At 36.7% G+C, this 25750-nt stretch overlaps 1 protein-coding gene across 2 annotated transcripts in view; it reads right to left on the bottom strand.

Annotated features, from left to right (window-relative positions):
- The window catches only part of LOC762398 (laminin subunit beta-1), a 62997-nt gene that overhangs the window by 18338 nt on the left and 18909 nt on the right, over positions 1-25750 (bottom strand). For both annotated transcript variants that reach the window (XM_030998051.1, XM_030998052.1), the window contains 17 exons: positions 25434-25583; positions 24306-24437; positions 22719-22842; positions 19303-19442; positions 18131-18359; positions 16486-16741; positions 15843-15965; positions 15137-15262; positions 13845-14061; positions 9845-10005; positions 8258-8414; positions 6870-7066; positions 6016-6109; positions 5059-5202; positions 4411-4443; positions 3280-3384; positions 241-392 (listed from right to left, as the gene is read on the bottom strand). In XM_030998051.1, the coding sequence (XP_030853911.1) occupies positions 241-392; positions 3280-3384; positions 4411-4443; positions 5059-5202; positions 6016-6109; positions 6870-7066; positions 8258-8414; positions 9845-10005; positions 13845-14061; positions 15137-15262; positions 15843-15965; positions 16486-16741; positions 18131-18359; positions 19303-19442; positions 22719-22842; positions 24306-24437; positions 25434-25583 (2540 nt within the window). The remainder of the gene's footprint in view (positions 1-240; positions 393-3279; positions 3385-4410; positions 4444-5058; positions 5203-6015; positions 6110-6869; positions 7067-8257; positions 8415-9844; positions 10006-13844; positions 14062-15136; positions 15263-15842; positions 15966-16485; positions 16742-18130; positions 18360-19302; positions 19443-22718; positions 22843-24305; positions 24438-25433; positions 25584-25750) is intronic.

Here is a 25750-nt window from a genome sequence, read left to right as displayed (position 1 = left end):
ACATGCCGTATTTAGAATATGAAGGCATTTGAAGAGCCATGCTTTTCAGGGAACATGTTTTATCGGATGTTCTTCCACACTTGCATAATAACAATGATAGCGCTCACAAGTTAGTTTACACCTCTTCCCAGAACTCAACCTTCTCTTTAACTCTGCCACAACATGACAATGGACAACACACAAAGCAAAACGATCATGGCTTGCTCAGACATAGTGGGACAGGGGCTTGACTCAACTCACCGCCAAAAAGGAGTTTTGGATGTTCACAAGATCCTGTGTTTGCTGAGTGCCCTGCTCAATAACCTGTTCAGCCAAAGTGAGATTACTCTGTATGGCACTGATCAGCATCCCAACGTCATCCTCCGTCATGTTACCATAGTTACCAAGAAGCCCTAGATCAAAGATGGTATCATTGTAGGAGTGGATTAATGAGGAGTGAAGCTGTACAACATAGGGCGAATATACAATTGTAATTAATTTTTTAATTACCCCAATCACATGTTTGCATTCTGCCTGTTACTGTTGTAGTATGTTTGTTAGAAAGTTATGTTACTATGTTAAAGGTACTATGTCCCTTTTGCAGCCAACCTCAAATTCTGTAGAACTGTTTAGGAATTATAAATATGTCATATAATGTCCTATCTGTGAAATTTAAACGTTAGCAGTGTCCTCATATTCAAATTATGCAAGGAAACCCGTTTACTTGCTAGACTTCACTGTCAGACACTATTGAGTGACTGACTGGCTTTTTTCATCTTTGGTAATAACATACATGAAAAGAGTTGTAAATGGTACATGAGCATTTGTCTACATCAATAACCCACTTCTTGTGATGGCCAAGATTAAACTGATTGAATCTTTGCGCAGCATAAAACGTATGACAATTTGGTACAATTGTCTGAAAATCAAGACTATTTCTTTTGGGCTCTATAGCCCTAAAGTCGATTTGACAACTAAAAGTCGTTATTTTCCCACTTTTTAGACAAGTTCTAAATTAGTATTATCTTTCAAATGCAGTTGGAATTTAACTTTTTTATTTTTTGGGCCTGCAAATGGGACATAGTACCTTTAAGGACTATGTATATTTTTCTTTGTACCTGGGTAATGTATTTTTCTTTCATGTCTACATATTATGGTATTCTATTCAATGTCATTTCAACCATTCTTTTGAGCTTATAAGTACCGGTATGTTTCTTGTTATTTTTACATAATGTTTTTCTTACTTTAAAAACTATGCACAATTCAACATTATGTCGTGACACACGATTGCTTTTTTAACTAGATGGAACTTCGACTGCACGCAGTCGAAAATGATGCCTCCGTCATAGAGCAATTTTACAAACCAAAACAGAAGAAATTTTTCAAATTCAAGTTAGAATGTAATCCATTAACAGGTTCTCAGAATATCGTGATAACAAGCTATTTCTCATATACATGTACATGTATGACCCTTTGATCTTTGACCTCATGACCTCAAAATCTACTCAGTTCATTGGCTCTGCAAAATACATACACGTCTTGAGTTTGATGGTAATCCATCCATCGGTTCTAATGATAATGCGATCACAAGCTATTTTTGCATACATAATGAGCCCCATGACCTTTGACCTCATGGCACCAAAATCTAATCAGTTCATTGCCTCAGCAAGATATATACATGTCCTGAGTTTCAAGGGAATCTGTCCATCTATTCTAATGATTATGTGATCACAAGCTATTTTTGCATACATAATGATCCCTGTGACTTTTGACCTTGTGACCCCAAAATCTAATCAATTAATTGGCTCTGCAAGATACATACATAACATAAGTTTGGCCGGAATCCATTAATCAGTTCTTGTGATAACGCGATCACAAGCTATTTTTGCATACATAATGAGCCCTGCGACCTTTGACCTTTGGCGTCGTAACCCCAAAATCTGATCAACCCATTGGCTCTGCAAGATACATACATGAACTAAGTAGAGCAGGAATCCATCAATCGGTTCTTGAGATAACGCGATCACAAGCTATTTTGAATATGCATACATAATGAGCCCTGTGACCTTTGACCTTTGACCCAGTGACCCCCAAATCTAATCAGTTCATTGGCTCTGCAAGTTACATAAATGACCAAAGTTTGGTACGAATCCATCAGTCGGTTCTTGAGATAACGCGATCACGAGAACGGGACGCACGGACGGGACGCACGTACGTACGGACGGACAACCTGAAAACATAATGCCTCCGGCTACTTCGTAACGGAGGCATAAAAATAAATATTGTTTTGAATTAAACCGTTTGCCTCATGCCCAAGCTCCCTCGATCACATTACATTTCCAAATTCATGTGCATGCATGTAAGGTGCATTGCCATCCCCTGAAAATTGTGAGGTGTTCAAGACCTGTCTGAATTCAAACACATGTTTTCTAATCTGTCTTAAGACTTGTTCAGATATGGTGCGGTGAATCGCTGCAAAAAGGTGTAAATGAATCGCAACTGCGCCCAACAAAGGACTTACACGTATTTACTGAGCTCTGTACTATAAGATTCGTTCGTTCGTGTCTCCTTAGATCAAGATCAGTGTATCTTGATCTTCGGAGTAGTGGCACAGAAAGATACAGAAATATGAAGCACATTATACTTTACGTCATCATGTACCAAATGCTGAACAAGCCTTTAATATTGCTTGTTGTTTTAAATTAGAGTAATTTTATTCATATCATACTGATTTCTTTCTTTCTTTGAAGGTATTTCTGATGAATGCTTTTTTTTATCTCATGAAAAGGCGCTTTATAAATTATATATATTTTCATTATTATATTTATTATTATTACGTATTATAGGTACATCTAGCTATGTATTGACCAATTGGCTGATTAGAGGTACAATGCACATACACTATACATGTACATCTACGTACAAGTATCACTATCTTGTATTGGTGCATGTAATTCTTTTCATGGGTTTCAGTAGCAGTTTTGCATACATTATTTTTTATTTCTAAGGTCTGGACTAAGACAGGACTTGACCCTCTTCAGCAGTTATAATAATAATAATAGGCCCATTTATATAGCGCAACTACTACATGTATATGAATGCACTCTACTCCGCTTCATACAAGGGATCATATTACCACCCAGGCTGTAACCTAGTTGCCATACGCACTAAAGCATTTAAGGAATATTGGCAAATGTAGATGAATGTCTGGTCAAAGGACATTTATAGCGCCGCGGCGGGACTCGAACCGCAAACCACTATAGTCCAGTGACCTATGGGGTACAAGATATCTTGACTTACCGAGTAAACGTCGCCTTTCTTCTCCCAACATCTCTCCCAAAATCTCAAGTTCCTCCCTCCAATTTTGGAAGCACTCTGGGCATGGCTCGCAGTTTGGAAAATTACCTGCAACAAATACCCCAACACAAAGTAATATCATCCATCAATAAATGTATACACGATCAAAATTAGTAAAAGGCACAAAGTTACATACTCAGATATGGAACAATGAGTTTAAAGATAAAGGTGAGTTCTGGTTATGCGATTGCATTGTGAAAGAAAAGGTGTGGAATGGATCAGAAACAGTTGATCATGTAGCATGTAAGTATTGGTGTGCACTGCAAGGTTCTGGAGTCATCAAAATCATAATAAATTTGGCCGAGTCTTGGTAAAGTAACAAGCACTGTACACAGAAAGCTATATATGGGACAACACACATGGTGTCGGGGCTAGTACTCCCTTCATTTCCTTGTCTTTTTATGCTCATTACTCAGCCAGTATACATTTTCATCCAAAATTGTTTGGCACATGTCATTTATTTGTAATCTTGAACATTCAGTGTAAGTTTTGTTTGATTCTGTGAGAATTAATTTTCTTTTTTTTACCAGAACTGGAGTTTATCTTTAATTGGTTGGGGCTACTATTCTGATGATTTCAAATTTCTTTGCTAATTTTTCAGATTTTATCTTCTATTTGTCTTGAACATTCAAGGTACATTTTTTCAAATTTATTGAGGATTTTGATTCTTGCTGTCAGTTTTGAGACCTAAATTTTCTGTGAAGATCCTTCCATATTCAAGCACTATGCAGTTCTTGTTAATATGAACCTGGGTGTTTTATATAGTCTGGAATCTTATTGTGGAAATATCATATTGCAATTCAAGTAATATTCAGACTAACCTTATTATCCAATATGTGATAAATATCACAGCATCTTTATTTACATGTAAGCCGTATTTTGATATTTGCTGAAATGTCAAAGATCATCTTGTAATTGTGATGGCAAATCATCATTAAATCCCACTCCAAATTTTGTTTAATGATATTGACGATAATTGAAATTGCATTTCTCATCGTTACATCATAGTGTTGGAAATGGCAAAGCATCATGAAGCCATACTCTGACATTTGCTTAATTGCAATTTTTACTTACCAACAAAAATTTCCTGTACAACTTGAACTGTGCCTGAGAAAGATAGTAAAAATAAATGTATCTGTTCACTGTACTGCACTGGTATTGCATGCACTCTTTCATCATCCATTTTACATTATGACACCATTAAATACAATTTGAATAGTAATTTTAGAGACCATAACTTCCAAAATGACTCCTCTACGAAAACATTATCTACAAATGCCATGCTTCATGTTATCCTCTTTTTATTTTTATTTTTTGTTCTTTTTCTTTTGTTTTGGTTTTGTTTAGCTATTTCAGAAGTGGTGTTGGTTTGAACATACAAAGATTAATATCTTTAAAACATTACAATTTCTTAAGGCTTTGGGCACAGATTGGAATCATTTTGTATTATCATTAATATGTCTCGTACAACAAAATAATAACCCCACATGAAAAAAGATATGCAATAGTTGTATTGCCTCTATTTCAAACTTTTTAAAAATCATTAATAAATCTCAGGATTACATCTAATCATGCTTCACGTGATTTTGAACGTGTCATTTGTCTTCAAATCAATGACATTACCTTGAAAGTACACATACATTTTAATCCATTCTTTTATGGATTCTATGTCGCATGACACAGAATAATACAAGCAGCTTCTTTCTGTCGTCATGTCCTTACCTCGATCCAGTCGACCACAACGGTCACATGTCTGGCCACCGATTGTTGCCAATTTGCAGTCACACTGTCCGGTAACAAGATCACAGCTACAGAGATCACTGGAGCATGTCGTTGGGTGTGTGCCATTGAGATCGCAGTTGCATGCTGTCAGATATAGAAACATAAAACATTTCTTTCTATTACCAGAGATGCTAGGATAGCGGCAGTAAGATCCTCAAACTGAATATACCCATGGCCGATGCTGCCCTCAATGGCCAGATACTGTAGTTGCGGTAGCCAAAATTAAAAATATTGTTTCCAATACATATTTGAGAATTTTTCAACAACAATTCAACTTTATTCAATTATACAAACTATAAAATATATCTGATTCAGTTTTGTTTTGCTTTTTTGAAGAAATAATCCCCCTTTAGCTTTTTAATACCTCTATCTATGATGAGTAATGTTTTTTTCTGCTTTTTAATAATGTGTCTTCATTGAAGAACTTCAACAGCCCATTTTCGTAATGTAACCAAACTTAATGCATATGTCTTTGTAAAGTGCATTGATGAAAATTATTTCATTCACCCGTGGCAATAATTGCATTTCAATAGTCAGAATCAAATTACATACATTAGTTGTTGCTAGGTAGGACAAACAAAATGGCTTGCCCTATTAAACAACATGTAGTATATATATGCTATATCTACTTGCATATCTACTATTGAATTACAATTATTTTTAACAGGTGAATGAAATAATTTGTATTGAGGAACTTAACAAAGACGCCTGCATTAAATTTTGATACATTATGGAAATGGCCAATTGCAAGTTCTACCATCCAAGTTGGTGTATCACACTGCAACATCAAGCTACATGTAACAGTCACTCTTATGATGTGGCTCGATAAAGACACTACATGGCCCTTTTGGCTGAGCTTTACCCAACAGTGCAACGGCAGCATTACAAAAATCTTACCGATACATTCCTGATCCACGTCATAGTATCCCATCATGCAACCATCACATTTCTGGCCCGTAACCAACGCTTTGCAGTTACACTGGCCAGTGACCTACATATTTTTAGAAAGAGAATGTAGGAAAGAGGATTAATTAAGACCCATCACAACTTTTTGAAGCTGATGATAGTACAAAGTGTTATTTTTTAGTGGATGTATCAGTCAAAGAGACTACTGTATTTGCAGGTATACCTGTACTGCACTCACACTCAAACTATTACTCACGCATATAATCTGATTTGACCCCCCCCCCCCCCCCCCCCCCCCCCCAAAAAAAAAAAAAAAAAAAAAAAAAAAAGTTATTTGATTTCTTTACTTTTACATGTCATTGTTAATCCAATAGTATCATGAATAATTAGCTTAGGGATGGACATAATGTCATGTACAGACTACAATAAATACATACATGAGATAATTTATGATCAGTTTTATATATACATAAATACATGTAGTGTACATATACATGTAGCACCAGGACATACTTATGACAATAGACAAGTTTACTAACATAATCAAATTTTATTCATACTTTTTAAATTAAGTTAATTAGTTCGTGAAAACCTGAAAGTTTGCCTGATGCTTGTCCGACATAGCAACAAGTAATATATGCGGACTGTATTCCAAGTAGTGTAGATCTTTCATTAATAACAAGTAGATGGAATAACAAGTCACTAGGAAAGAAACATCCATAAAATTGAATATGTTAGTAAACCGGTCTATTACATGGCCCAATGAACGTGAACCCCCTCCCATCCCCCCCCCCCCCAAAAAAAAAAAGAAAAGAAAAGAAAGTGGGATAGTAACAACTACTCACCAAATCACACTGGGTCTGCTGATCAACAGATCCAACAGGATGACAGTCACACTCCGTACAGCCCAGCCCACTGTCGAAGCCCCAGGTGTCAGGGGCACACTCCGTGCACTCGTTCCCCACTACGTTGGGGTAGCAGTAGCAGACACCGGTGTCTTGGGTGCAGTTTCCGTACCCTCCTGTCTGGTTACAGGTGCATTCTACAAAACATGTTAAAAAATGATGATTAAATAAGTAATTCTTTGAGACTTTTTCAGACATGACATGGCAAACCGCAAAGAATGAAAATAAAGAATAAATAAATCTGTGACAAAATCTAATGAATTTTAAAGCACAGAGCACGTAACATTGCTGGGTATAAAAATGCACAGATGAGAATACACATACATGTAGGTTGCAAGACTGTCCCCAAGTTGAGGCAAATTTGGTTTTTGTTTGACCACAATAATATAGGAGTCAGAACACTTCAATATCTCTTTAGATTAATACTTGGCAATAAAAAATGGCAAAAAGTAACCTTACAGAATTCTGGAATATTTACATGATTTTGATATATAATGACTGCTTCCAAAATCAAGTAGCAGTCAGATTGTTTGGGGGGGGGGGGTTGGATACTTTTCCAACAGACTGTTTACCAACATAAATGTGGTCTAATTTCCATATGGTCTAATCTCCAATTAGAGCGACTGGCAATTAATCCAAATGGTCAATAGACCAAATGATAAGTAGACAAAACGATTTTTAGACCATGGATAGTAGACGAACTGGTTGAAGACCAAACAGCTATAAACCCATTGTACATGTACATAACAGACTATTTGAGAACAGTTACATGCTCAGTTCCAGGAAGTTTTCATGGACAGTCAAAGTAAGAATAGATTTCACTTAATACTACACAAGGATCCAAACAATAATAATAATATCAATAGGTAAAATTTACAGTTTAGAGTAGTGCAAAATTCAATGTGGGAGGAAAAGTCAAATCAGCTTCGCATCTTCGTGACGTCAGACCAACATTTGCAAATGCCGATGTTTTAGAAGCAGATTTAACCTTCACTTAAATTTGAAGTCTTGAAATAAACCAGCATTGTTTTGTTTTCTTTGTTTTTGTGTACATTTCATTATTCCAAACCTCAAACAGAACGATTACATTAGTTTCAATTTTCATAGCTAGAGCAACAGTAATTTCTTTGAACTTGGACTGCAGTCAGATCACAAAGTGTGCAATGGCTTCTAGGAACAAATAAAACAAAGCTCTTTTTGTTAAAAAAGAATTTAGCTACAACATCATACTCTATGAAGTTCAAACAACCTACAGCAGTGAAAGGGTTAGGCTTCTTTGGATTATAAAGCAAGTTCCAAGATACATGTATGTGAATCGATTCTCTCACCTTGGCAACTATTGATGTCTCCCCAGTAGCCGAATTGGCAAACCTCGCACTCCAGTCCATCTGTATTCCCTGTGCAGTTTTCACACTGTCCGGTCGTGCTGTCGCATACTGCTGGGCTCAGATTGCAGAAGCAAGGCTGACAACGACCTCCGTTATTCTGCAGTAGAAATCGTCATTTTAATAGTCAACCCTCATGTGCGAGATGTTATTATTATTATTATTTGGCAGTAAAGAAATCCATAAGAAATCAGAAAACAGACAATTGAACATATATAGATAAAAGATGATACAACCACTGGATCACCAGAGACAAAAAAGCTAACCTAATAACTGTGGCATAAAGCCTTCTGTCCCAGTCCGAGTGGTTGTAATAATAAAGTACTTTTTACCAAAAATATTCATGATGAAAACAAAAACCTTATGTTATCTTAAAATGAATACAAAATTTCAAATAAAAATGCTTTTTTACAATAATGCTGTAGATTATTAAAACATGTAAGTGTATAATCCATCAACCAATTCTCAAAAAAAAAAATCACACAAAAAAATAGTATTTCTATGTCTGACCGGGCCGACACCCATGACGAAAACTCGTCGTTTAAAATTGAAACCCCCAATTGACTTTCACTACTCCTAGAGCTAAGCCTAAAGTAAACACTAGCGCTAGACAATGTAATCCCCCTGCCGAGGCCTTGGCGAGATGATAGAGAGATAAGCACGAAAGAGGGAGAGAGGAAGGGAGAAAGAGTGCTAATTTTCACAATTAAAATTGTTGTTATATCGCCAATTCTGGGTCATTTTGCTTCGTTTGAACTTTCATTATGGTCTTCATCTAAATTATAAGTGACTTTTGGACATGAAAATATCTTAAAACAAGTAAAATATTTATTTCCTACTTCTCATTTCCTTTCAGAACAGTTTCATAACTGAAGTGGCTACCCTGGGTAAATAAAAGTTATTATTTATTATTATTATTATTATTATTATTATTATTTCAGGCAGAGCCCCAGTGAGAGTTTGTTTACACTATTCTGTAAGATGATGAAGAGTACAGCTGCCATCTCTCACGCAGAGCTGCAAGGCTCTGTCCAAGTTTTAAAGAGAGAAGTGAAATTGGGGTAGGGATACCCCACCTGATTTACATTGGTTCCTTTGTTATAGTGGTGGGGTATAGTTTTAACGAGAGCTTTTCGTAATGGATATCACATTGATCTTGATCAATCGCATATCCACGACGTCATCCATGTTATAGTGCTATGGTATTGGCACTATACCATGGATGATGTCACAGTATAGCACATTTTTCTTATCGGTAACATCATAGCAATGTTATGTTTGGTCACATGATGCAATGTTGACCAATCACTGAACAGGATTTTGTTGATCAAAAATATAATACTTTATTTTCATAATAGTATATTGAATAAATATTAAGTTTGTTACTATATGTATGTATGTAAATCACATTTTGACATGAATTTATTATTGTTTGCATATTTTTATTATACCTAATGTTTACATGTTCTTTCTTAATTAGATATTTTCTTTGGAAAAGTGCAGAAAAATGCAGGAAGAAAAAAATCTCACCTCAGGATCTGAAGGCACCCCATAGTACCCTTCAAGACAGTATTCGCAGGAGTCCCCACTGTGTCCCTCCGCACAGTCTATGCACAGGCCGGTACTGTCACAGGTAGCAGCGAACGAGTTGGAACCAGGCACTCCAGGGCATCTGCACGGAATGCAGTCATCTTAAAAACCATGACAAGAAAAAAGTGATGTCAATGATAGTCTTGATATTGGGTAATAACTGAATTAAAATCTCACAGATTCAACCAAACATACACAGACTGTTCAGTATTACAAATCAATGATACCTGCAAAATGCTTGAGGTTAAAAATACAGGAAAAAAGACTGGTTACAGCACATAAAAAAAGCAAGAACAGAAAAGGTAAGAATGTTAGAATGAGATAAGTTTTCCTGATCACGTATCAGAAAAAAGTACACATGGTTTCAGAAATTCCCTCAAGGAGATTTTCACTGTGTTTCTGGTAGATAATTTATATTTTGCCAATCCAAACCAATGATCTTCACCATGATAAATAATTCAGAATTACTGTTTGACTGCAATTTCTCTAAAAAATGCAGTTTGATTACCAGAACTCAGGATTAGTTTCAAATATGAACTTGTGGAGGTGGGATGGCTAGGGTCTGTAGAGCATCTATCTTTTTGGTCATTGTCTTGTGGGTTCTTTTGTTTTTTTTATTTGTTTTTTTCCTGCGAATTTGCTTTCCATTATATTGTTTTGTGCCCTCTCTCTCTCTTCCTTGCTACAATGTACCTCTGCCCACTCGTGTTTCTATCTCTCTCTCTCTCCACACATTAATTTATTCGTAATTATTCTAATCATTCATAATTCGCATTAAAATTGAACTGTTGGTTTTGTTTTGTTCTTTGCTGTATTTCAAAACTGGAAATGATATATTCTCCATAGGTACAAACTATGAAATGCATAAACTCTCAGCTCATTGTCATTACAAACTATAAATATGAGTTGTTTTGCATGATTTCCTACAGACACCACAAAAAGTCTAAATATATCATTCATGTATGTTCATACTGGCAAGGATGATGCTCATTTCTATAAATACTGTACAACATGTTGTCCCTGATTAATCATAAGCTGTTTTTTAATAGTAGTTCTTAGAACTGTTGAAAACCTGCATGAAAAATAATGAGTAATTCTCAAATACTCATTAATACTTCCCATATTTATAGCGATCTCATCAATATTTCTTAAAATTCCATCCTCATAAACAAGTGCGTGTCCAGGGGGCATAAGGGCATTCCCCCCCCCCCCCCAAAAAAAAGAAGAAGCAGCAATCCAAATCTTACACACCTACATCTAACTACACACATACACACAAACTGGCCACCCTTTATAAATTACAGACCCCCCCAACACAGGGTTCGTACACTTTTTGCCAAAGAAAATTCCATGACTTTCCATGACTTTTGAAGTAAGAATTCCATGACTTTTCATGACTTTTCACAACTTTTCCAGGGGCAAATGTGGCACATATAGTTAAATTTTTGGACGTATATAAGCGGAAGATAAACACTGTAACCGCCATGATTAACGGTGTACAAAAGGGACAGCTTAGCGCGCGCGCCGCTTCGCCCATGTTGCGCCCATTGAACTTACAAGTTACGCTGGCAGACCCTGCACCTAGCTGTTCTTCGGATCGGAGCTTAATTTCCAAATCCATTCCCTGTATGTCGGATTATCCAACCAGGCATCATAAAAATGGCAGTTCCCTGGCATTTTGGATTAAACTGACAATAACTCAAAACATGAAATTTAAGTCGAAAACAGTTGAAACTAACGTCAGTATCGTCGATGTCACGTACGTGCCGCAATATACATAGCATGAAAACAAACCACGTAGACACGTGCTCATAAGGGATGATCTCAAAATAAGTACATCAACTTTTGGGGAAAATGTCAACTCTACCTTACTCTAGTGATTAAATCTTTGTTTCCATGATTAAAACTCACTTCTTTAAAAAATAAAGAAATAGAAAAATAAATAATGTTTTGTTTTGTCTACAAATGATTACACAAACTGTCCCTGTTGGTACCACAACTTTGAGAGTAATTGAGATGATCCCCAAAATACATGTGCTCGGAAAATGCAAGCCATGCCGCGCTGCCAAGCCCCACGCACAGGCATGTACACACAGAGATCACGATCACTCGCACAAATACAATGCAGTTTACGATGCGTTCGTTCACAGAGCTGAGCTGGCGAACAACAATCACGAGTCATAATAAATGTGTTTCAATATGAGAATACAAAAACGAAGAGAAAGGAATCAGAAATAACTTTTATTATTTACACATCTGACAATAAAAGCAAATAAATTTCAATGAATTTTGCAATTCCATGACTTTCCATGACCCTTTTATCAAAACATCATTTTTCCATGACTTTCAAGGCCTGGAAAAAGAGTAAGCCATATTCCATGACTTTCCAGGTTTTCCAGGACCCGTACGAACCCTGCAACAATCCTTAGAATGTGATAGCCTCGTTTCAAAATTGTAACCCCCCTTTTTTTAGAACAATCCCACAGCTGCCTCTGCTCTTGAAAACTTTTTTTCTTTCTTAAGTTATCGCTTTGAATGCGTTGGCCTCTTTTAAGATTCAAGACAACTTTAATTATGGTTTTTAATCTCTCTGCCACATGCTTCCTTTAATCTCTCTAGATCTATCAACATCATGTCATCACACATGTTTTCTTTCTTTCTTTCTCTCTTTCTCATCATCTCCATGTATTTTCCAACTCATTTCCATATCTATTACTTGTTATTATCACCCTTTAAGGACTGAACATTTCTCAGGACCTCATTAATCGTCTTTATCTTCTTTAAATTGGCAGCATTGATTACTTTCTTTGACTGATAAACAGAGTAGACAAATAACATGAAATTTACAAAAACAATCATTACATCCAATAATATGGCTATTTATATAGCGCCGGTATCCGCCAGGCTCTGATGCTGTACATTTTACAATTCTCGAACATATCACTTTCTTAACTAAAATACAGGTAAACTAAAACAACACAAAGTATTACGGTGCGCCAAAATTATAATTGTCCTAATTAAGTAGCACTGTTTAAAAAGAGATGGGTTATGCAAACTCAAGGTCTAGTAAAAAATTTCAGAGTTCAGTCTAATACCCTTTTCTAACTGCACTCAATCGGAGTCACTCCGGTGAAAATACCGATTGAATTTACTTTATGTAAACAAAGGTGAAACCGCAGTTTTCCCCCTGTCGGTTTCTAACTGCCAGTAAAATTCACTCGGTTTGGCGAGCCCTTGCCGGAAGTGAAGAATTATTACGTAATTATTAAGCCCGCGCTCCATCTAGCTAGCATGCAGCTTGTTCAACCATAAGTCAACAAACACAGCTGGTTACGGTAAAGCGCGCGTATACTGCGACCTTTGACCATTTTAATCGCTGTTTTAATCGCCCTTTTCTCCCGAACGTTTTCTAACTGCACGTTTCATCGGTGTCACACCGATAGAATGATAATTTCTCCTGCTCTAGAGCAGGAGAATTTAATCGCCTATTTCTCTTCTTTTCATCGGCTATTTAATCGCCTTTTTCTCCTCTGTTGCTTTCTAACTGGCACTTTCATCGGATGCGTCCGGATGCATCCGATGAAAATCGGTGCAGTTAGAAAAGGGTATAACACAATTTATATATAATCCATCTGGAGCCAATATACCTTAACAGAGTTAATGCCTTTTGGATCTTAACAGAGGATCTTGCCTGCTGACAGCCAGAAGGATGCTAACTCTCTGTACAAGTATATGCATATCTACATGTATAGATCAATGCCCTTCTGGCTCTCAGCACAAGCAACTATGCCCACTTCTACCAAAACAGATTTATCATTAGCTAACAGCACAAAGGGCATTAATTCTAGAGAAAAAAATAAAAATTATCCAAGTTCATGCATTAATAAGGCTCGATAGCCATTATCTTGGAACAATTCCAACAATAAAGTCTACAACATACCTGGTGTGCCTCCAAGGGCGTCGCCATAATAACCGTCTAAACAGCGCTGGCAGAAAGCCCCTCCTGTGTTGTCCTGGCAACCGCTGCACATGCCGGTCTCGGGGTCGCAGGGCAGGTCGCTGTGACTGTTGCAATCACAGGGAACACAGGTGGAGAAGGAGCCGTTGCCAGGGGCGGCCCTGCGGTACCCTGCTGCACACTGCTCGCAAAACTGACCCTAAGAAACACAAATGTAAAAACCACATTATGCAGATACATGCAGTGACAGTGACCATCGTTAAATTTACTCAATATGGCTTGAACTGAAATGTGTACATGTTGCTTTCCACATTGTGCAGCCTTGCGGAACCTGCTGCAAAACTGCTGGGGGTGTTTAAAAAGACAGTTTTTGTTAAGCTACTGAAATCCTTGCTTTTGATTGGTTATCAGCAGGTTTGTCACTGAATTATGTTATTTGTCATTGAAAAAAAGGCTTTGTGAAATGCCCTCCTGGTCTTACACAATACAACAAAAACATCAATCACTTTAGAAAAGGATTCCATGCAATCACAGAGTGCTTAAAACTGGGTTTTTCAGCATTTGCAAAATGCAGCAAGTTGTAATTGGATGAAAAGAGCAATATGACTAGCACAGAAGGTATCCAAGAAAACAATAATTACTAAAAATACAAAAAATGGCTAAAGTAGTAATGTCAAAACTTAAGTTTTTTTAAATTCAGAACACAAAAAGTAGTCAAAAGTAAAACCACTTCCCATATCTTATCCATATTTAATGTGAAAAATCATGATATAACGATGTGATGACACATGAGGAAAATACCATGTACATGTACATCCTTATCTCCTGCATAAAATTGGTTCATATTCTGTAATACTATGAAGCAAAATTTATAATTAAGTATTGTTGGAAAATGGGACATTTGCAGGTACATATAAATTTGTATTTGAAATATAGAAAAACTGAATTAATATTAGAGATACAAAGTAGATCTCTTACAATTGATGAATTGAAACTTAGCAAAACTGACTTCTTGGTTCTCTTTAATCTCTGACGAACAGGTCAAAATGCAAAGAAGCTCAAGCAATTTCTTCTTTACTCAATTCTTGATTTTCTTCTATTTCCATAAGCGCTTAGAGCATTAATTGTAATTTGCGCTATATAAAAACGCAGTATTATTGTTATCAATCTGCTCCTTAAGCAAGCAAAACTTTAAAAAATATTCCTTTGTTTTTAATAGCAACATTAACTTCTGCAACATGGTTACAAATGAATACATTTTGTATTAAACTTACTGTGTATTCCGGTGGACAGAAGCAGTCCTCTACATAGTCAACAGGGAGATCACTTGAAGACAATGTGAGATTGTTGCTTGCTTCAGTCAAAGATGCATCATGAAAATAGACTGACTGTCCTGTAATCTGTGATAAAGAGGGGGGAGGGTAGATGTGATTAGGGTAATTACATGTAAACTGGTGCGTCTAGATTCCAGCAGCATTGTTGAGTTAACAAGGATAATTATGTTTATTAGAGTGATTACGATGATGATGATGATGATGATGATGATATTATCCATAATTATATTGTGGTGATGATAAAAATCATATAACGGTAATGATAAAGAAGATGAGGATGACAATAATGATGATGCTAGTAATGATACACAGCTAATGCTATGCTGCTGATGACGACGGTGAAGTATTGATATTGATGATGATGATGATGATGATGATGATGATGGTGATGTAAAAATTATTTAATGGGGCTGTGATAATAATGATGGTAATTACTCCTTGTGAATATAAAAAGTTGGGATTATTATTAGCCTGATGCTGTTATATGGGTATCTCAATGACAGTCATAGTGAGGAGGATGTTACTGTGTTGTAACTGGTATCGATTGCCATAAAACATATCTTTATGCAATATTGTAATGGAGATACATGTACTGATGATGAAAGGAAATTTCAACAAAAAAGTTTGAATAAGAGTAGAAACCTACTGTAGTGTACTTGGCCCTAATCCTGATCCCAGCAATGTCCGCAAGAATCCTCACCACCTGTTGCATTGTGGGTCTAGCCCCGCCTACGCTGCCCAGATTCCAGTAGTTCTCATGCAGCTTGAACTATGCAGGAAAGACAATCACTACATTTTTGTATAGAAATGTTTACTCAAAGAAAGATGCTATGAAAAGAATTTATAGAGTAAGAGTTTAGTTTATCATAGATAGATTTATTGTAAACAACTGTTATATTTTTAATGGTACAGGCATTATAACAATGAGTTACATTTATCATTTGTATTATACATGTACACTGTACATTACATTGATGCAGAGCCAACACTATCATTTCTGTAGGATGAGTGGGAATATGTGCATTTCAAAGGTACTTTAAAACGAGCATGACAATGTTTGAAATGTGCACGCATTTATCTTGAAATGTTCTTTAAAAGGGTGGAGAATTTTAAGGAAACCGACTACTGACAAAAGAGGGAACAACAAATTATTTCCTTTGTTTTTAATGTACAATTTAAAACATTCTGTTAGATGAAGATAATAATCTACAAAGTTCATATATTGAGAAATTATATTTTCTTTTAGACAGAATTTTGAATTACAGGAAAAGTTTCAACTGAGTACAAACCTGATAAAGAGTTGCATTAGTAACAGGGGAGCCAGGAACATAGGGTAGGCTGGCAACTAGAGGCTCGCACAAACCACACGTTCCAAATATATAAACGTCGCCCTCTGTAGACACAGTCTGGTTTTCGGATGTCATTTGGCTGAGCGTAAACTCCAGCACCTGTCCGTACGCAGTGCGGTGGTCACCGAGGTATGAAGCAGGAGCAACGAAGAAGAGGTCGGTTGTGTTACCAGGGTCCACCAGTTCTAGGACGAATCTGCAGAGAGGAGAACAAATTGATACATGGAAGTGAAGTATTGTAAGGTAGCTGCATGAAACCTAGTGTTTGTTTGTTTTTATCTGACTGCTAAAAAAAGCATGTGTATGCTTGTATGTAAGCGACCCGGGGAATGACAGCTTTAAGTCCCCTCTAAGGGACTTGGTAATGAGGATCAATGCTTTACCAAAGGGCAATGACACATCGACTTGGTTTTGAACCCGAGACCTCCTAGTTACGAGACCACCACTCTACCACTGAGCCTCCTTTGTAGTGGATTAAATTTGAATACTATGGCTGGCTCCTGCTTATGCAAAATAAATTTGCATTTTCAGAAAAGTGCCTACTGCATTCCAGGCATAGACTCTCGTTAACAACAAGGGGAGCGTTTCACAAAACTTGTCATCAGTGACAAATGACAGTTTGTGTTATAAGCTACTGAAATCCTTGCTTTTGATTGGTTATCAGCAGATTTGTCATTGAATAAATGCTTTGTGAAATGGGCCCCAGTCATCCTATTTGAATCACTGACAGCTCATCCATAGACCTTGTCCACCCTAACGTGTTGCTCTCTTATCATACATGTACACAAGTATCAGCCTGGAGCAAGACAGAATACCTCCATCTCTCTTTACTTATCGCTCCTCTTTATAACCCAGCAGTTCTTCTCAGGATCACACAGTGAACTGTATACCTGATATATGACCAGTGTGCAGCATATTTTGTTTCAACAAGCTAACAAATTAACAGGAAATTAGTATGTCTTGATGTGCAAACAAGACAGGCATACAACATGGTGAGAAATTCATTGGTGCCCTGCAAAAAGGTATTAACTGGTAAATTAATAGTATACAAATAATGCACTGTGGTGAGTGTGTTAGGGCTGGGCCAGTGCACAAAGTTTAGTCAGTGCACATAGGTGATAATGCACGTGCCCGCAGGGGAAGTGCATTTTTTGATATCACTCTGACTAAACTGAGTGCACTGGAACTGCCATAACACACGAACGAAATAGTGCATTATTTGTTTATAAAATGGGTCCGCAATACTTTCTTACAATATAGTCTAGATCTAGGGTATAGATAGATATTAGATCTAGATCTAGGCCTAGCATATTCTAACTATAGATCTAGATACATGTACATTAGACTACTCTGCAAAAGTAAAAGATTGAATTACGCGAAAGCAATATCGGCAGGTATCGAGCGTGCGTTATCAATTTTTGATGGGAGCTTTTTTGCACGGTGGGAACAAATAATACACGCCCATGTGATATCAATTGACCAATCGAATTGCTTGGATTCTAGAGCCCGTCTTATAATAACTCATATTATAAGAATCCTTTTTCTAACGCCTTTCTGGAGGGCATGTGGTAAAATGTATTCCTACCTTGGATCGCTGATCTCCAGAATAGGCTCGCTGACAATCTCCACTTCTTCTCCATCTCCCAGAATTCCTGTCCACCTCTCTGATACAGCGCCCTCTAAGTTGAGAAGCGAATACTGGCTCTCCAGCTGATTGACGAACCAGCCTGTTGCAGATGTGCAGTTTGTTGTATGAGAGGAGCAGAGACATGCGATGCAACCTTGCTCGCTGTAGGTGCCAAAACCGTACGTTCCTGTGAAAGAAAATATCAAGATTTGTAGTCCTCTACACAGTTTCGCAAAAATTATTTGACTTGCTTTTATGTGTAGCTCAGTGCAAGGTGTTGATATCTAGATCTTATTACTGCCACTTTTTATCTATGTACATATATTTTTTCAAGTTAATATATTTACATGTTACAAAATTTATGTTTGTCATTATTTTGAGGGATCCACATTTTACAAGCTCTGCTTTTCAATGGATCCCTCCATTTCCACAGGTTTATCTTAAAAAAACTTTTTAAAATTGATATAATGGATAGTTACGTGTACTTTCTATTTCATAACTTTAAACCATGTAAAATGCATTATATTATTGAATGTTGAATTATATATCTGATTTCTTGTCAAAATTACTGTTCTGTTAGAAATGAAAAATAAAACTGAAACTGAAAATGAAACTGGGACTGTGATGAGGAAGAGTACATTTCTCCTTCAGTAACACTACTGAATGCATGTTTACACCGATGGTTCACTGAGGTGATGGGAGCAGGCTACTTGGTACCTGGCTGGTTCTTGGTTCCAAACTTTAGATGAATAAAAACTTTAATAAAGAAATAAGTATTATCAAGTCCGTCAGATACAGCATTTGAAGCTGTAGATACCGTGGATGGTTATTAATGTCATATATGAGTACATACATGTACTTAAACATTGATTTGACCTTCTTAACATAATGAACACTAATTAATACACTGCTCAATGAAAACCAAGCATCAAGGGCATAGGAAAAAAACTATTTGGATGTTACAAGGCATGCTAAAATTATCAGCTAGAAATACTATTGCAGGGTAAAACTATCGGAAACTCTTTACCACAACATACATGTATGTACTGAGTTTTGTGTACATCAACATGATATCAGCACCTAGAGAGAAGTGAATTTCACTCCAACAGAAGGGGGTGATGTAAACTAACCTTGAGGGCATTCATCACATTGCAGCCCTGTAGCTGATGAGAGGCAGTTGCACTGGCCTTGGCTGTCACAGCTACCATCCAAACTCCCTATGGTGTTACAATCACACTCTGAACAGCCATTGGTAGTCAAGTTGAAGTATCTGGGTAGGAACCAGTGCAAGGAAGTGTTAATACTTTCTATGTGATACAAACCATGGAGTTTTGTATAGATGAATGTAGTTTAACGGGATCCAGTAACTTTGTCTGAGATTTTGAAACAAAATCATGGATTTAGCTTACGCTGCAATGAAAATTATAAACCTTTAGGTCAGTCAGGAACGGAACCCCATAACTTTTACAAGCCGTTCGCCTGTCTGATTATCAAGACATTTATGATTGGAGATTAAAACCAAATTTTGCGTTTGCCAAACGGTTTTCATAACACTACAGTCTATTGGGGAAAATGAGTATGGTAAAACCGGTCACTCAAAGATTTTTACTTTTTTGAGGCACTTTTGGATAATTTTGAACCACAATTTTTTTTAGGGCTTTAATATTACACCATATCACAGACACTGATAATACGTAGGGCCATGCATCTCAGATTTAACATTGTTAAAAGATGCCTTTAAAGTGTACCAATCACCTGAAGAAAAATTTGCGTACAGCTTCAATGTCTGAATTTAAAAAAATCCTGGCATTCTACAAGTAAACAAGGATAGCATTAAACACTGCATTTAGGGCTCACACAGAATGCAAGTCCTGCTCAAATTCCTGCACCGGTGTGTTGGCTCAGTCAGTAGAGCGTCCGCCTCACAACCGGGAGGTCGCGGGTTCTAACCCCGGCCGCGTCATACCAAAAGACGCTTGCCAAGACGGGAGTTGCTGCTACCTTGTTTGACGTTCAACATTAAGGGATAGAGCAACTTCGATCTGGCGCTGCTCAGTGGCTGCCGGGCTCACGATCAATTGGGTAAAAAGAATTTCCATTTTCGGTTGAACTTAATAAAATTTGGAGTGGACTATAAAAGATTATTATTATTATTATTCCTGTTCTATGCTAGTGCATTAATTAGTCTACTCAACAAGACATTTACTGTTTACTGAGAATGTATTTAAAATCGCAATATTTCTTTGTAGAAGCAATATTTGAAGATCATATTGTGAATACAGTATAGCCACATGGAACCTTTCACATGAAGTACATAACATGCTTTTGAGATTGGTATACTGGTAACAATTGCCCAAGATAAAACCATTTCCTGTCAGTGGCAGTTCTAGGCTTATATATGCTAAAGCCGGGGTAATAATTGTGGAGCGCAAGGAGTGTCAAATCCGACATACTTATACTTCAGGCAGCCAAAAAGAAACACTCACATTTGATTCAAAGGAAGCCTAAAGCACTGCTTCATTTGGTAGAGTATCCAGGAATATACATACAATTTGCTGATGCTTCTACAATTTGTCCACCTCATTCTACTTTTTATATGACTGTGATGGGGTGATCCTAAGTTGAACGTTTCTCTAAGTTGGAAAGCCATTAGCATCTTTGAAAGTATTTTGTAAAAGTTATTTTAAAAAGGCATAAATGTTGATTCAAATCATTCATATTTTCTATTATCAAGGGGATTTCATGTTCTTGATGTGGAAATTATGAAAAATACGTGAATTTTTGCATTTGAATATATTTTATTTTAAGGCTACAAATGGCTCTCCATGATGTTTAAGTCCAACTTAGAGTTAAGTTCGACTTATGATCTTTGTGAAACACCCCCCTGCACCCACTAGGTGGATAATTGTTCTAAGGGTAGTGAGGATACTTGTTTTGGAATGATTAATCACCTCCAAGGTCCTGTCCAACGGGGACTGTCTTCACAAACAATCGTCTTCATGAGAGTCTGGAAGAGTACTTATCTTAGAGGCAGTTGCAGGGTATGTAATTACCAAGAGTTATTTGTGTAGGATAGGTTATTATTCCAGAAAAGGCTGTCTGGTGTTGTTAACTATCCAGGGGGATGTTTCACAAAACTTGTCATCAGTGACAAATGACAGTTGTTGTTATAAGCTACTGAAATCCTTGCTTCTGATTAGTTATCAGCAGATTTGTCACTGATATTTGTCATTTGTCATGAAAAAAGGCTTTGTGAAACGTGTCCCAGTTGTAATCATCCAGGGGCAACTATTTGGGATAAGTATAATATATCTGGTTGTCCTTTTATCTTGAAGAGAGTGTTCTGCAACGAGTTCAATCATAAAGCTGTCTGTTCGGAGCCAGAAGGGATTTTAACTCTGTGTTAAAGATGTTCATGCGTCGTTATATAGTCGTTCGTGAAGTAGGCAACTCAGCAAACACTGAGCCAACAGGTTTTACGCTCCTGTACGGACATATGCATATTCAGGACACTTGTTCGCACAGGATCGTAATACCCGTTGGCTCAGTGTGTTGCCCTCTATATACCCAAGCTTGAGCAACTTTAAAGTATATGAAATAACCCTTACTGTACTGGGCTATTTCGAACACTCTCTGACTGGGGGAAGGGGGGGCCTGGGAGGCCCCCCCCCCCCCCATGATCTCGGCCGTCGAATGTCCGATGAACGCGAAAATTCGCATGTTTGTAGATATTTACGTAAGGAACAAGATGGTATAATTAGTTTTTTCCAAATATGCAAATTTTTGTCGTTAAAGCCTAATTAATTATGCAAAATGCTAATTTTATGCATTTAACAGAAAACTCTACATATTTGTCCCTAGACTTGTGAAGAATCTAGAAAATGTATTGAATAAATGTTTCCTTCATCTCAAATTCCTGAGGTTTCGTTATTTTTATGATATTTAAAAATGCATAGGTAAATTTGCATAAATTATGAATATGCATTCATGAATATCAATCTGGAAATATATATAGGAAACTAGAATCATTTCCAAAATTGTCAGACATTATTCACATGAAACTTCTTTTCTAACACAAAATAATTATAATTTATGCAAATTTTATGCGATTTTCAACTATTTATTTTCTTAGGTATTTTATTGTTTTTTATTTCTTATCATATCTATTGTTTTATTTATAATGTATTCTTTTGTTCTGAAATACATCAAGTTACTTTGAGAAACATATAAAAGCAATTTGATATCAATTCATATCTTCACATTTCTGCTTGTACATGAATATATGCAATTATAGCACTTTTTTTATGACATGCGCATACTAATTGTTATGTAACACCTTACAGGTATATCCAATTTCGACGAAAATGGTATCAAAATGTGCGTAAGACTTGAGGGAAAAAAGTCATGAAACGACAATTCAAAATTCCATGCGGTTGCGGCACAATCTCCGAAAATGTCGAGGGAGGCCTCCTAGGCCCCCCCCCCCCCCCCCCAGTACAGTAAGGGTTTATACCCTTCTGGCTCTAAACTGAGGTGGTGTTCTTACCCTGGGGCACACTGGTCACAGCTGAGGCCTCCGACTCCCGTCTTGCAGGTGCACTGGCCATCGTCGGTGCATGATGTCCCTAAGGAATACTCGGGTGTGCAGTCACACGGGACACAACCATTACCTGTCAAAAGATCCATTGAAAATTAGAAATGTACACTAATGCTAAATATATTACTCATTGCGGATATACACCTGTAGTATAACGTCCGTATCTTTTAGATACCTTGTTGACTATACATTGCGAGACAAACGAATGTCACTAGCGATATTATTTTCGATAGAAATGTACAGTTAGTAACTTAATTATTTACACCCTCACCAAGTTCTGTAATGTTTCAAGTATGTGAATAATTGATTTTCTTTATTCATGTTTCTCAAAAAATATGACATATTTAAACTTACATCTTAAAAGTATTCAACCAGTGTACCTTTCACTCTTGAGTTAGGAAAAATACACACAATTTTTGTTTACAAGGCGTTTGACTAATTATAATAGTTAACTGTAAATGTACAGCAAAAGACCATCCAGGAAAGACATCACATGGTCTTTATCTACAGGTACCCTGTGACACATTTCAATGGGAAGCACTGCTTTAAAAGAAACAAACAAATTTGGTCATAATAATAATAATAAAAATAATCTTTTAGTCCTCTCCAAATTTTATTATTGTAGGTGTACGGTCTTTTTATCCAGGTGTTTGCTAAAGCAACTTTGACTGTTATAAAATGAAAAGGCATTCCACATATTTGGTGCAGTAGACATATTGGGAATTGCTCTTACCTTGCAGGAATATCCTGTACAATTATATTCATGCACTGTTTTCTAGTTGCTTTTTCCCCTTCTAATTCAAAGTAAACGTATAAGCTTTCATCAATCTATTCCTCTCATCCCACATTATCTGCCATCGATGATTTGACATTTACTCTGACATTAAAGGTAATACAATGTTTCTGGACTAAAATCGACCGATTAGCTATTCGTTTGGAAATTATATATTTCAAGCACATATAAATGGGTACCTGGTAGGAATTTATTCCTTGAAATGCTAGAGCACCGCATGGCAGCCGTGCTAAAGCCAGGGTAATAATCGGGAGCGCCAGGAGGGTCATATCTGACTGACATGAGCGCTATACAAGAACCCACTATTATTATTATTATTATTCTGAGATTTTCATGGTCGCAGCTACCATTGTACGAACGTAGGCGCTATTTGAAGTTTATCAACATTTACCGGGAGCACCAGTAAATGTTTATATTTAATTTTTCTCGAAAGCAGAAGTGTTTTAGGGGCTAAATTTTCTGGTGCTTATAATACATCCACAGAGGCATCCAAATATATCAACATTGTAAAGAATCACTATCCACCCAAATTTCAAATTTCCCAAAACTTTGCATTACTTTTAATTGCAATGGGCTTTATTTTGTCCAAAAAAAATAGGGTTAAGCTAAGGTTTGTGGTTGGGGTTACAGTGGGGTATAGGGTTTGGTCCAGTCTGAAAAGTGGAATTTAAAAGAAGTAATTCAGTCAAGATATACTGTTGACTCTAGTTATGGGTGAGTTTTAAAATAGAAGAGCAGTTTACCTGTAGCAAGTCCATAGTGATCTGTGGCACAAGTATCACATTTGTTTCCCTCTACGTTGAGTTTACATTCACAGATCCCAGACGTCTGGTTGCAGGACTGAGTTATTGACCCCTCAACACTACAGCCACAGTCTGAAAAAAAAAGGGATAACAAATATAAAGTAATCTTTTTTCATTTTCATGTTTTTGTTACCCACTGTTTACAGGACAGGGTTATTGACCCCTCAATATTTCAGCCACAATCTGAAAAAAATTCATTATCATGCAGTTCAGTATATACATGAAAACAATTTGTTTTTCTTCACATAACATGATCATGTCATCCTCTTTATTACAATGTATGAAATCATATTTTTATTTTCCTTTTCCTCCTCTTCTTTCTTTTTCTCCTCCTCCTCCTCTTTCCAACTTCTCCTCTGTTCCTCCTCCTCTAGCACCTTAGATATTAGTACAATTTCAGTACAATTTCAAAATTGAGGCTACAAGAAATAACTACCCAATCAGAAACAGTTTTCATTAAGGTAACCCCCTCTCTCAACTAGCAATAAAATAAGCTTCCAGATAATCCTCAAATTTTACCTTCTTTAAAGGGGTTGAGTATCTTGTCTGTATATTCTGAAACAAAATTTAGCTCATGCTGCAATGAGAATAATAGGAACCCATGACTCTTACAAGCCGATTGCCTGTCTGATTATCAAGATATTTATGATTGGAAATCGAAATTTCAAAAATCGTTTTTCCTAACCGTTTTTAAAACACTACAGTCTATACAGGAAATGAGTATGGTAAAACCTTTCACTCAAAATTTATACTATTTTGAGGCACTTCATGATCTTTTTGAAGCATGATTTTTTTTTTAAAGGCTTTTTAAAGGCTTCAATGTATTCATTTACATGTTTGTAATTTGTGTTGAACTATTGCAGGGCCCCCGAGTACAACAGTGTTTTACTCACTGATGGGGTTACCCTGGGTAAATAAAACAAAATAAATAAATAAATAAATATTACACCATATCACAGACACTGATAACAGGTAGGGCCATGCATCTTAGATTTAAGGACAATTTCTTGTTGAATCTTCTAAGAAACAAAATGGAGGGTGTATGTATCATAGGCCCTGTTTCTTTACCTGTGCATCCTGTCCCTGATTCGATACCATAGAAGAATGGTGCGCAGGTGTCACATGACCTGGCCGTGACCCCAGACAGGCAAGGGCATTGACCTCCATAAGATTCACAGATAGGATCAGTGTCTGACCCCAGAGGGCTGCAATCACAAGCTGTAAAAATATACCAAAAAAATAACAATGCCATAATTACTATTATGAGTCGTGAATTTCCAGCAAATACATGGTTTGAAAGAAATCAACAATTTCCAGTCACATTTAGTAATTCAGGTGGAACAGTATATAACTAGATGGAATTTAGACTGTGCGCAGTCGAAAAT

Source organism: Strongylocentrotus purpuratus, unplaced genomic scaffold (genome assembly GCF_000002235.5).
Source record: "Strongylocentrotus purpuratus isolate Spur 01 unplaced genomic scaffold, Spur_5.0 spur5_scaffold_4, whole genome shotgun sequence".
Classification (NCBI taxonomy): domain Eukaryota; kingdom Metazoa; phylum Echinodermata; class Echinoidea; order Camarodonta; family Strongylocentrotidae; genus Strongylocentrotus; species Strongylocentrotus purpuratus.
The sequence above is the reverse complement of the archived record's forward strand: the minus strand, read 5'-3'. Positions and strand labels throughout refer to the sequence as shown.